Below are 12,984 nucleotides of genomic sequence, written 5' to 3'. Positions count from 1 at the left end.
ATTTTCTTGTCCATATGATGAAGTAGTCAATCAAAAGGAAATGTAGTTGTTTGTCTTTGTCACATCTTTAATTCTTTTTCTAGTTTGTTCTAATTTCATGCATCAAAATGACAAGGACCAGGAAGGATTTGGTCAAACTGCAGTAATGGTTGATGCTTTCTTGGTTGAATCTGAAGATAAAGTATGGACAGAACTAAAGTTGCTGTATGAAGCAACAAACCAGAGAAGGAATTTTAAAGAAGAACAGAAATTGTTCTGATGAAGGCACACTTTATTCATACTAGACACCTCTATTTATACACAAAAAGGTAGTTACATGCATAACACTTGTCAAGACATGGATTCAAGTGTTAAGGCATGGATTACAAGTGTTAAAAGGAAGTTTAAAAACAGTTTACTACAAGTAACTGCATGTCTAAATCCAAATAACCAGCAACTGCATGTTTTTATCCAAATAATCAGCAACTGCACATACACGAACACCAAGCCATGCAAGTATTATTCTTAACAGAATCAATTGTTGTTGATGGGCTACAACATGGATTGTAGTTTTTATATTGAATCAAGTTTTCATATTGAATCAAGTTTTCAAAGACTTGAACAGGACACATTTATCTTAATGGTTTCTATCTAACTAAATTTTACAATTTAACATGTGTTCCAGCTTTGTTGTGGAAATTTTTGTCTTGGGATCAAAATCTCAGTATTCCAATTTGTCTTGTCAGAACTCAGAACTGTCTATGTTGCTTTATGGTTCATAGTTGAGAAGTTGTTATGCAGCAATGTTTCTATTTAGGCTGATATAAGCATGTTTGGCATCAATAACACGATGATGATCTAACAAAAATGCATATAGCATGAAGAGAAACTTGGTAATTAGATGGGGTAGAAACTTGGGAATTAGATGTAATACCCCTCACAAAGTATTTATTATAAAAATATTTAAATTTATTAAGTTATAGTTTTATAAAGATAATAAGTAGATATTATTTTAGTATTTTATTTATTTACAATTATGTCTTTGAGTGTCTTAATAATTAAAAAATAGAAGAAGGGGTTTTTAAGTAAATAAAGAAATTTAATTAAAATCAGTTTATTTATCACGTTTAAGTTTCTAGGGATTAGGGTCAGTTTTATTCATCACATTTAAGTTAGTGGAGTTGGGTAGTTTATAAGTTTTAAAAGAACAGACAGTAACTCATGTCAGTTTATTTATCAGACTCAAATAATAGGCAGTCAGAAGAGCTTAATACAAGAGAAAAAGAAAGACAAAGGAAAGGGAAAAGTATTTAAGAGATTGCTGATTAAGGTATGTTTGGGATTATATTTTCATAGTTTGGGTACAAAAAGCCTTAAATTATTTATATTTTCTTACATTTTTTTTTCAAATTCGGCACTTTTTTTATGACTTTCTTGTGGCATGATGGGTATCAATGGAAAGGTCTTGAAAAGATCTTTCCAATGGTTTTTGTAGCATCTAGTTTGGCCTTGTGGTTAAAAAGATACAAAATTTTGAAGTTAATTAGAAACCTAGTTTTCAACAGTTTTGACAACCCAATTTTGGGTCACCGGAACTCAATATTTCGGTAACGTTTTTGGTCATTTCTTTAAGGGCTTTTGTAATATGAAATGAGATGTTTAATTTGGCATCAATGGCTCGGTTAGAAGCTTCCTGTGTTAAGAGAATTAAAGCCTGAAAATAGGCTCGTTGATACCAAAAACCCAGAAATCTGGGTATTTTTGTGACGATTTTGAGAATTTTGATTTTCGAAACTTGAAAATTTTGTATTCTTTTAACCGAAATAAATTTCGGTGTTGTAGTATGATATGAATACTTCATATTGGTGTTGATTTCATCACTGAAAATTATTCGAGTTAAAAGTTACAAATACTCAAATTAGCCCAAATGACCATCCAGATTCTGAAAATTCTAGAAAACAGAAAATTCTTTTAATTTTTTTAAAAATTCGATTTTAATTAATATATGATAAATTTTATTGTAAACTTCATAAATACTGGATATTTGATTTCTGTTGTATTTTTTTATATCTAAAAGTATATATATATATATATATATATATATTATAAATTTATTTCTTAAATTAGTAAATTTTATTAAAATATAAAAAAAATTTATGAAAAAAATTTTAAATATGATTTTTATGCATGAAATTAGTGTTATCTTTTATTCTGAAATTAAAATCCTTACTGATTTTATGATTTAAGTTTAATTCTCAACTTTATTGAAAATTTTATTAATTCAAAAATATATATAATAATAAAATATTACCTTATTAATCGAAAATGTTCATAAATTGTACTAGAGATCGCTACACACCCTAAGTGTTTAGGATGGTCAGCGGAATGTTGCCTTATGGAATCTGGTTGCAAATTTAGTTTTGATTTTTGTATGTGTTTCTTGACATATTAGGGTACTAGGAGGATTTTCTACTTTGTTAATTGAACCTGACATTAACAACATTAGGTAAGTAACTGATATCCCTTTAGTGTTTTCACACCCTAAAAATTAACCTCAATCTGAATTTGTACATGAAATATAATATTTTGTCTTATGATTTATTAAAATCGGGTTGAGCATGCAAAATGTATATGTATATGAGTTTATATGTTGGATTTAGAATATGGTTTATGCAAAACGTGATTTCTGATTTTGAAATTTTTTCATGACTTTATATAATGTATGCATATATGTTTTTGAGAATATAAACATAAACATTTAGTCTGAAATGAATATAGTTTTGATGTGCATGAGATATACTTGAGAAATTTGATATACTGTTTTATGAATTTTGGGTAATCTAAAAATATATATTTATGTTTTATCTCCTAGTATGGCTATACTCTGACCCTGCTAATGGGGGTTAAATGTTGGTCATGTCGACAGGTATTCTATGATTAGAGATTGATCTCCCAACCGCACCACCCGTTACAAAATAGTGGTATTTGTGATATCTGTTCAGTGCAGCCAATGGTTGCTTTTGATATACTTCTGACCCGTGCTATTGGAGTTAATTGTGGTTCTATTTCTAACCTATGCCACATGGGTTAAGTGTAGTCGTAGTATGTTACAGGAGACCATTTAAATTTAAATATTGTGAATATATTTGTTCTGTTATTTGAATGTGAAAATTTTGAAGTATATGATTTTGAATAAGATTATCCAATATTTTGTCTTGGCATTTATAAATGATATTTTGGCTTTAAGCATGCTTAATTCGGCTGAAGAGATGTTAGTTACTTGCTGAGTAATTGGACTCACTCCTTCTTTCAAATTTTTTTTTAGGTTGTGATTTGATCAACCATGCAGGAATTTCGGGAAGTGATGTTTAATTTAGTAGCATTTAAATTGTCTAAAATTTATTTAAATATTATGAACATCAAATTATCTTAATTAGTATTCAAACTTTTATCTTCACATAGTAGCTTTATGATTTTGGAGATTTAATTCTGAATATTGTCGAATTATGATCGTTAAAATTTCTATCGACAGATTTAGTTTTATGAATCACTATATTCTTCAGGTATATCAGCCTCTTTTAGTAACAGGTATAAGATATATGTTTTGAAGCCTTGCATGTCTGTGAGGTTATATCTTACAGGTATGCGGCGTCTGTCATATCTCGGGTTTGGGGTGTGACATTAGAACCACTATATATTGATTGAAAGGGTCTTCAATTAGTATGACAACGAAATTCCTAAGCATTTTAGTTGAAATTTGTGAAGTCTCAAGAATTCTGCATTTCTTAGTTCATACTGCCAAGTTTATATACAGCTTTGCTGAAACTAGACAACCGATGTAGTTCACAAAATCTCTATCAGTTTTCCCAGTTGAATGATTAGCCCTTTATGTTTATGTCATTATCCTGGATCTTGTCTTCTGAACCTCTCTGATCCAAACCTTCTTATGGGCCTTGGTTTACTAGTATTTGTTTTGGTAACTCATGCCAGTCACCTGCATCTATGTTATTCTTGTTTCTTATCCTGCATAGCAAATTAATCCAAAAATTGCTGCTTGTTTTATAATTTTAGCTTTGAAACGATGGCATAGGTGTTGATAAATTTATGCTGCTTGGCAGTTGTTCGAATGTGTCAACAACAGCCAGTGTGTCTTTCAAGCCTAGAAAGGAAATTAGCAACAATTCATTGATTTAACTCAACATTAATCCTTTTTTTCCTTCGATAGTCAAACATGTTTGAAAGGGAAATCATCATGCTGAAGGCGGCATAAGGTTGTACAAGTATGAATGTTCATGATGAACACTCAAGATCTTAACAAATTGATCCTCTGGTTCAGATATGGAGGCACCATATCCATTCTTTTTACATGGCACCATAGCATTTCCCTTCTGAAGGTTCTGAACTCATTCCTAATATCCTTACTCTTCTAGCTTCTCTACTTTCATCCATTTAAAAGGAGAAACATATTGAAGAATTTGTTAGTATGGATTTGTGAAAAGTATAAGATATTGCTGTTTCTTTCATTTTGAATCAGGTTCAAGGTTTTGCACTTGAATAGATAAGATCTACTATTTCTTTGATGCTTATGCAACTCACTTGAGCATCTGTCCTGCTCTGTCACGAAAAGTTTGCGTATTGAGACTAACTGCTGTTAAAAGCTGAAAGTGTTACTTGTAGGATTCAATTAGTCTCTGCTTTTGCTTTGGTGAAAGGATAACTAGGAAGTTAAGAAGTGTGACATGCTGAATGGAGGGTTATTACCAGCGACACTAAAAATTTTAAGCTCTTGTATTGTAGTTTGGCGTTAAGTATCACCATTTGAGAATCCTATAATTCTTATTGGGAATGTGTAGATATTTCCTTTTCCCGAATGAATAATGAAGCCTGTATGTTTCTATCACTGACTCAGGTCTAGCTAACCAATAGTTTGGGCCCCAAAACATAGTCCTTTCTTACCTGTTCTGAACCAAACTTGTCATTGGCCTGTGTTTGCTAATTGTTTATCAGTGACTGTGATCTAATGATCTATCATTTCTTGAATGTCACTTTAGTTTTCTGAACTAAGTAGAAAGAAAATCTTAATAGCTAGTCCAGAATATCAACTCATAAAATTGATATGCCATGCAGTCTGTGGCAGCATGTAATAAAAACCAATCAGATTCTGGCAGATATGTGCTTTTGGTAGGTCTTAAATGTTATGAATTTGAGATTTTCTGGTCTTAACTTGAGGATCCTAGTCACTTTTGTATTGAACCATTTGATAGGTTTAGTTTCCTTGTACTGAGTTTGTAATTCTTCAAACCTTTATGCTGATTCTGTCTGAAACATGAGCAGTTCCTTATTATGCATCTGTTGTTCTCAACAAGTTTGATCAGCTGAGTCAAAGTTGACTATTCTGTCTTCTGATCTTGGAAAAGAAAAAAAAAATGCCCTCTAGATCAAATATGATGCTGGCAAGATCCTAAAGATAACAGTATTCCAGATTTCAGGAAATCAAGCAGATCAATAAAGAGACCACATGCATGGAAAGTATGGTGCTTTTTTTAGTTATCACTTATCACATCCTTATGTTAGTATTATTACTTTTTGAAAGATCAGCTATGAACAATACTTGGACTTTACAATAAAAGGTTCAAGCATGACTTTCAGTCTTATCAGTGCCTGCAGATTCAGTTGCAATCTGATAATAAAGTTCCCACCACCCATAAAGTGAAACTAAAAGCTGATAACAACTATAGAATTTGTACACATATAGAGAATATGAGTAATATCAGGTTATGCAGACATTCTAACCATGTTTAGGTATATGTTCATATGATAACAGAAACTAATATGAATATGAGGTAATTATGAAGAGGAAGCTGATGGTGCAGTAGTCCTGAAACCTGCAGTTCTTGAAATTCTTTATAGTTTTAGTTGATCCTTCACTAAATTTTCTCAAAGATGGAACCTGACAGGGTTTTCCAACTTCAGGTGGCTTCTCTTTTTACTTGCTAGGCAAGGGTTTTTACCTTCAAAATAGTGTCTGTTTTCTGAAGATCTAATACATGAACTGAAGTGACTTTTCATGGATTTGTTCAAGTACCTGACTTGATATATAAGTCTTTCTCTGCAATTATTCAAGACACTAAGAAGAAAATCAGTTGATCAGACTCAATGCAATGATTATTCCACTGAATTTGAAGAATGATGGATGGAATCTTGTTCTTATCCTAAAATCATCCACATTTCAGTCATGATTGCTCATCCTTTTCCTTTAGGGAGGAGAGCTCATGTCTTCACCTTAAAATGGCAGTTTCAGCTTGGTGGGACGGGATCCACAGTCCTCACATGGGGTTTTCCTTCCTTTGTCTAATTGATGGGAGATGAATTTGATGAATGTACAAATCAAGGACAACCTTTTTCTTTTTCCTGAAAATGCTATCAGGTTTGCCCTTTTACTGACTTCCCTTGTCTACACTATTCTACTGATCAAGGTAAATTCACCTTGAGAACCAGGTGCAGTACTGAGTAGCCATCAATTTACTATTTGGCTACAGTAAAAGGTGTTTGAACTTTTAAGATCATTTCTAACTTAAAATTAATTGACATTAAGTAAAAAGATTCTTATTAATTTAATTAGTGTGAGACTTATCGTATCACCACATTAATGTTATGCTGCTTCACATGCAAAGATAACATATTTATCACATAATATAAATTACGAAAAAAAATTAAATTATATATTTATTTTAAAATTTTAATATAGTATTAGAGCATATATTATTTTCGTTCGATATCATCTTTAAAGATTTTTTTTCGTAATTTTACATTAATTAAGTTAAAATATATTTGCCTAACAAGACATACATATCCATTCAATTGACAGGTGAGATTCTATACACTGCAGCAGGAATCTGCAGCTGATTTCATTTTACAGTCAAGAATTTCTTCCTGCAGACAAAACCATGATCTCCATTTCTCAGTCACTGTGTTGATCACTTTCCTCACAATCATAATAAAATAATTATTCTTCTCATGCTGTCGAGAGCTTTGAAGGTCTGATTTTGTCACATTCAAAGATCAAATTTTAATCATGGAAACCTTGACAAGCACCTTTTTCTTCTCCTAGAGAAAATGGTATCACTTCATATTTCTTCCTCCACGAAAGCACTCATTATTACGATAAGCTTTGCTACAGTATTAATTTTGTAGTGAAAATATGATCGGTACTGGATTCCGTAAGATTTCTGACGTAAAAGATCTATTGAAATGATGACGACAAAATATATAATTCATGTCATTATTTATTAATTAATCTTTCATACTTAAACACTGAAAATTAGAAATAGCTAAAAAATCAACCTTGACGTTCTAATTTTGGTCTTTTCATATCAAGACAAACATTATCGGTTTGATTATTTTCACCTATAATCATCAAAAATTATGTATTTTGAATTTCGCAACATACGACAATTATTCTAAATTTTTACAAAATAATTAAAAATAATCACGACTTTCTAATTTTAGATAGTGATTGTTTTCATCATGTATATACATTTTTTTCATATGTCACCATTCAATATAATTCTATTTGAAACGTACATATTCTCAAATCATTTAAACTTATTCTCTTCCCAATTTTTTCCTTCACTTGGTGTCGGCTATGCAGTAAGACTGCAAGGAGGACCCACGAGGGAAGACCATTTAGCCTTATGTGGCCGCCGCACTCATGCAATTTTTGTTTGCCACCATGAATCTACCATGGAGCATGAATCTGCAGTCTTATCACGGACACAATGAGCAAAGCCAAGATTCCCTTTCTTATTCCTCAAGAAACTGCAGGAAAAGTTGAAAATGGGTGACAAGTATGGGAAGAATCTCGTGGTTTTTGGTTAGATTTCTGTGTGAAAATTTGTCTCCTTCGTCACAGTGTTTTGAGTTGCCAAATTCGTTGAATGACGGCTGCCCAATCGCTTCATGTGGGTCACATTTGGCCTGTGATGGCATGAATCTGCCAATAAAGATTTCCTTTTCCAGTTCCAATTGACGATTATTGTCTCATATCTAATCATCTCTCACTCTAGAAACCCAATTTTTACCTCTATTTATCTATTGCAGGGGGGTCATTGCCATTCCAAATCAAACATTTTCCATGAAACAATCTAACAGTTCTCGATTGTTTTTTACAGGTTTATATTTGATTCACATAATTATCAAATGTCATCTCGTAAACGAAATAATAACATTTGATTCATGATAATATATAAGATTTATAAACAATTTTTCGACCTGCAAGTGTTTTCATATCTAATCTTTTCTTCACTCTATAATCCAAATTTTACTTCTAATTATCTACTGCCTATGGGTTCATTTTCATTTCAATTCATGCAAGATTTTCTATGAAACATCTTAACAATTCTCGATTTTTTTTTACGAATTTATATTTGATTCAGGTAATTGTATAATATCATTTCATATACGAAACGTAACATTCGATTCATAATAAAATATAAAATCTATAAATCAGTTTTTTTACCAGCAATTGTATTCATTTGACCATGACCAAGGTCTTTCTCATTCAAAAATCAATTTCACTTACCAACAAATTGAAATTCAAAAGACATTTTGCATAAAATTTCGTTATAATTCTCAATATTCGTTTACAAATTTATATTTGATTCACATAAATATAAAATTTTATCTCGTAAACAAGACGACAAAGTGTAATTCATGATAATATATAAAATTTAAAATACTTTTTTTTACCAGCAATTGCATCCCTGTTTGACCATGACTAAGGCACTTTTCCATCCTTTCCTTTACACTTTTCTTTTCTTAATATAATTTATTTGTTGCAATTACATGACTCTTTTCCCTTGTCTTGTTTTGGCTTAAACTAAATATCCATGTGCTGTAAACACCAAGTGGATTTGACATCATTAATTACTTAAAATTCAAGCTTTTGGCTATTATTTTGACAAAGTAATTCAAGTAACTTTTCCAACATTATTTTAATGTAACCTTAAACAAAAGACTATCTCTTCAACTTGCATAAGCTCTGCTCAGATCAGTTCTAAGAGAGTCAAAAGACCCTTCTCAGCTATTTCCCTGAACTTCCCTTCCTTTATCATAAAGCTCTAGTTGTTGAAGTTCAGCAATTACTGAGTAGTTTTCAAAGCAAAGTTGAACTCAAGAATCATGGCTTTATTGTAAGATATATGCCAATTTTGCACGTGCCCCAGCCTCCATGGCTGCTGCTGCTACAGCCACCTTTCAAGTAATACAAAGGCTTACATAAACCATCCAAACCAAACCGAGCAAGAACTTCTTTTGTAATAAATCAACAATAAATATTGTTTGACACTCAAAATTATTCGACCAATCAGTGATTGCCACGTGGTTCGTAAGATGGATATTCCATCACGATACAATATTTACTTACAATGTTTATAATTAGGAAATTTATATTGTAAAATTTTATTCATATGTATATGGTAATAGTAATAGTAATGGCATTTTTTAATTAGTTAAAATATTTGAAAGAAGAGAATTGAGTTCTAACTTCTTAAGTCCATGGAAAGATAGATTAATAATTGGTTCAAAGGCTTTCAAGCAACAAGTTGCTTAATTGTTATAAAGGAAAAGAAGGGGGGTTTCATCTTCTTTTTTGTTTCTTTTCCATTTTTTTATGCATTATTACCAACTTTCACAACTTCCTTTCCAGCCCAATTTTGGTGAGACAAAACCAAAATAACATACTGTAAGGGTATCATGGGAGACAGAAATCAAAAATAAAAAAAGGGTATTAATTAGTAAAACAAATAGTAGTAAATTAATAAATAAAAAAGGGGGGCAATCAAGAGTAGCACCAAAGTGCAACCAAGCTTTTGCATATTATTCATGAAAACAATATGTTCATCCTCCAAATTCTCCACATTTATTTCTTATAGTCTATTGAATTATGTGTTTATCTATCTGCTTGTTTATGCCCCTTTGACTGAGATTGAGTGCATCTATTTCCTTCTACAAGACAAGAAAGACATGAGCAAATAAGCACTAAACATGTTTTGTTTTACTTTTTTGTAGCTATAAAATTCTACATAATTGATCATTATGCTCATTAGTTGTTCCAGCCACTATTAATTGAATCAAATATAAGAATCTTATCTCTTTAATAAGTTTTTTTCTCTTTTTGTGTACGTACATGCATGCATAAAAAATCATATATAAAAACCAAACATTTAAATTTATTAAAGGTTCACTCTAACATTTAAAAGGGTCTCTTGCAAATCTAGAATTCAAGTCTCAACTCCTTTAACTATACTTTTAGTTTCTTATATTACCCAAATCTGAGGAAAACATTGGAAAATGGTTGGCCATGGTGGAAATTCTCAAACTAGCCTTTATTTAGTTTAATTCATCTCTGCTGCCGAGGAACATTTTTAAATGTCAATAAAATAAAAAAAAATAGAAGGAAAAAAAAAGGGGAAAAAATTGGACAGTGATGTGATTTTTGTAGCATAACAAGCGCATGAGAGGTTGGTGTGAAATCTAAGGGTGTAGGAAGGAAATGAACCAAGGACAAAGGAAACAATTCTATTCAATTAAAATAAGTCTCAATTCTTTTGTCTTCATTAAGGCATCCCCCACATTTGCAAAGGGATTATAAAATGAGATAATCATGTTAACCCCATAGTTTTATTTCTCTATACATTCAAGTGGGAGTATTAGAATAATCTGAGCAGCTCTTACAAAACCAATAACCAATCCATTCCTGAGGATCAACTGCTCACTAATCAGTTCAATTCTGGCAACTCCCAACATTTTTTTCTTTAATGAAAAGCTTTTTAAGGGTACTTTGTTCAGAAATGGTAGTATAGATAAGAGGAGTTAGAGATTGATATATATCTGATTCACCCTGGAAGAGTCCCGGCTTGTAAGTTTATATAAGGAAAGCCAGTAAAATAGACCAAAACAAATCCTAACACTATTTCCTTGTAGTTCCTTTGTCCTTCTCTGTCAAAGTCAGGTTCTTCAAGGACTAAATGGAAATACTTAAGGCAGTGGGCACTCATGGCATAGGAACGAAAGGAAGAGATTTGTAAGACAAAAAGTAAGGTCTGTCTTATTCCTTGGTTGTTTTGTTTACTGCCCTTTGTCTTCCTTTTCGCCTATTTGAGTCCCTCGGCAAAACCTGCCATCTCTGAAAGGTTATTGTATCGATTTTCTGTAGGTAAAAAATCTGAATTTAGGAGCTTCTGTGATTCTGATGAACCAGGCAGCTTCTTTTTATGCATGGTTTTTGAGAAGAAAAGAAAGAACTTTTGCTTAACTGTTTGTTTTCATTAAAATTTCTTTCTCTTGATGCAGATATAACCTCTTTAGAATCTTGGGAAAGTTGTGGCTTTTGGAGGTTCTCAATCCAGGGGAAAGGTAGATTCGTTTTTACCTCAATAAATCTTCTTTTTTTATCTGACGTGATTGTCTTTTTTTTTCTTTGGTTTTCAAAGAAACCCTTTGTCTCTTTGTATAAATCTGTATGAATTTGCAGAAAACCTGAATGTGAAAGTGAAGTCTATGATGTTGGTGTAGGAATTCAGCAATGGAAGACAGATATACTTTTCCCAGGCAGGGCAGCGGTGTATGGAGAGCCTTGAAAGATGGGGATTTTGAGGAAGAAGATGTTTGGGCAGTTCTCAAGGAAAGAAAAGATTGTACTTCCAAGTTTGGCCAATCAATTGAATCTTATGCTCCTGTTAGAAGACACCTTCCGAGTGCTGCAAGAATGATCCCAAGAGCTTTCTCTGATATCAATAACAGTAGCAATATTGACAGTTCTAGTTCCAGTTCCAGTCATGAGATAAATGGAGTTAAGCAGCAATCAGCTCCTGTCAACATTCCTGATTGGTCAAAGATTTCTAAAAACAAGTCAAAGAAGGCTTCTTCCAGGAATTATCCATGGCATGATGATGAGGGTGATGATGATGGGGATGATGGCTATGGCCATGATAATAATGGGGTTGTGAATGGTTTTGGAGAGAGTGATGATGAAGAAGATGATGATGAAGAATACAATTCTAAGGTGCCACCACATGAATTTCTTGCCAGGAGGCTTGCAAGGAGTCAGATTTCTTCTTTCTCTGTTTTTGAAGGCGTTGGCAGAAAACTCAAAGGGAGAGATTTGCGGAAAGTGAGAAATGCTGTTTTAACAAATACAGGTTTCCTTGAATGATGTTATATCGGGCCCAATCATTGTGATCATAAATGGTAATGTCAATGTGGAAAAGAGTGAAATCTTTCTGGTTTCCAGCTAGTATTTGTCAGTGTTATGTTGTATATGAAGGTTTTGCATGGTTGCTTAGTCCTGAAGTTGTCTATTGCTTTGTCAGGGCATTAGAGATCCATTCTTATGTGAAAAAAAAATTGAATGAATCAATGATCCTTGCCATCTGCGTTTTCATTAGAACATATTCAAGCTCAGTTACAGTGATTTTTTATGATAAAGCTGAAACTTGTTTCTTAGCCATTAAATTAGCAGAGGCATCCTGCTATGAATCATAAGCATCATTGAAACAGTTCAGAGGCATGAAATGGTCATAAAAACTTGTCAATGTCATGGAAATGAAATCTTTGAGTAGGAAGATAAACAATGTCAGCATGGCAGAATTCATTGACAAGAACATCCATTCGAAGGCACAATGTTTCTCAGATAAGATCCTTTGCCTCATGGCAGCATATGGGATTAGAGAAGGGTCCCTTGCAAACAATCCTAGAGAGGTGCAGACCTCATGAAATGAACCTCACCTATGTCAGGATTGTTCCAACCTTCCCAATCAACTCTATTAAGTATCTGATATGTCCATATCAATCACAAGGTAGGACATGCCTAGCTAAGTACGAAAATTGGGACCATTGAGTTACAGATCATGTTCCTTTTCTGTTTCTGTCATTTTAAGCTTGCGTGTAGGCAGATGAACTTTCATTCAATGAATGAGGTTTCATTTATTCCTTTGATTGCTCTGT

At 32.4% G+C, this 12,984-nt stretch overlaps 1 protein-coding gene across 11 annotated transcripts; it reads left to right on the top strand.

The window, feature by feature from the left end:
- The first annotated feature begins 10,684 nt into the window (after positions 1-10,684).
- Positions 10,685-12,409, top strand: LOC18593490 (senescence regulator (Protein of unknown function, DUF584)). Of its 11 annotated transcripts, none has more exons than XM_007020735.3 (3): positions 10,685-11,074; positions 11,332-11,394; positions 11,554-12,409. In XM_007020735.3, the coding sequence occupies exon 3, from the start codon at positions 11,564-11,566 to the stop codon at positions 12,191-12,193; it is 630 nt and encodes a 209-aa protein (XP_007020797.1). In that variant the 5' UTR covers positions 10,685-11,074; positions 11,332-11,394; positions 11,554-11,563; the 3' UTR covers positions 12,194-12,409. The 11 variants fall into 11 exon arrangements, with proteins under 11 accessions (XP_007020797.1, XP_017979517.1, XP_017979516.1 ...); XM_018124028.2 differs by having other exon boundaries at positions 10,713-11,079; positions 11,536-12,409; XM_018124027.2 differs by having other exon boundaries at positions 10,713-11,194; positions 11,536-12,409.
- The last annotated feature ends 575 nt before the right edge of the window (positions 12,410-12,984 follow it).

The sequence above is a fragment of the Theobroma cacao genome, chromosome 7 (assembly GCF_053813885.1).
Source record: "Theobroma cacao isolate CCN51 chromosome 7, ASM5381388v1, whole genome shotgun sequence".
Taxonomy (NCBI): Eukaryota; Viridiplantae; Streptophyta; class Magnoliopsida; order Malvales; family Malvaceae; genus Theobroma; species Theobroma cacao.
The sequence above is the reverse complement of the archived record's forward strand: the minus strand, read 5'-3'. Positions and strand labels throughout refer to the sequence as shown.

Coding starts and splice junctions, on each gene's coding strand:
- LOC18593490 (XM_007020735.3), top strand. CDS start 11,564: ATGGAAGACAGATATACTTTTCCCAGGCAGGGCAGCGGTGTATGGAGA.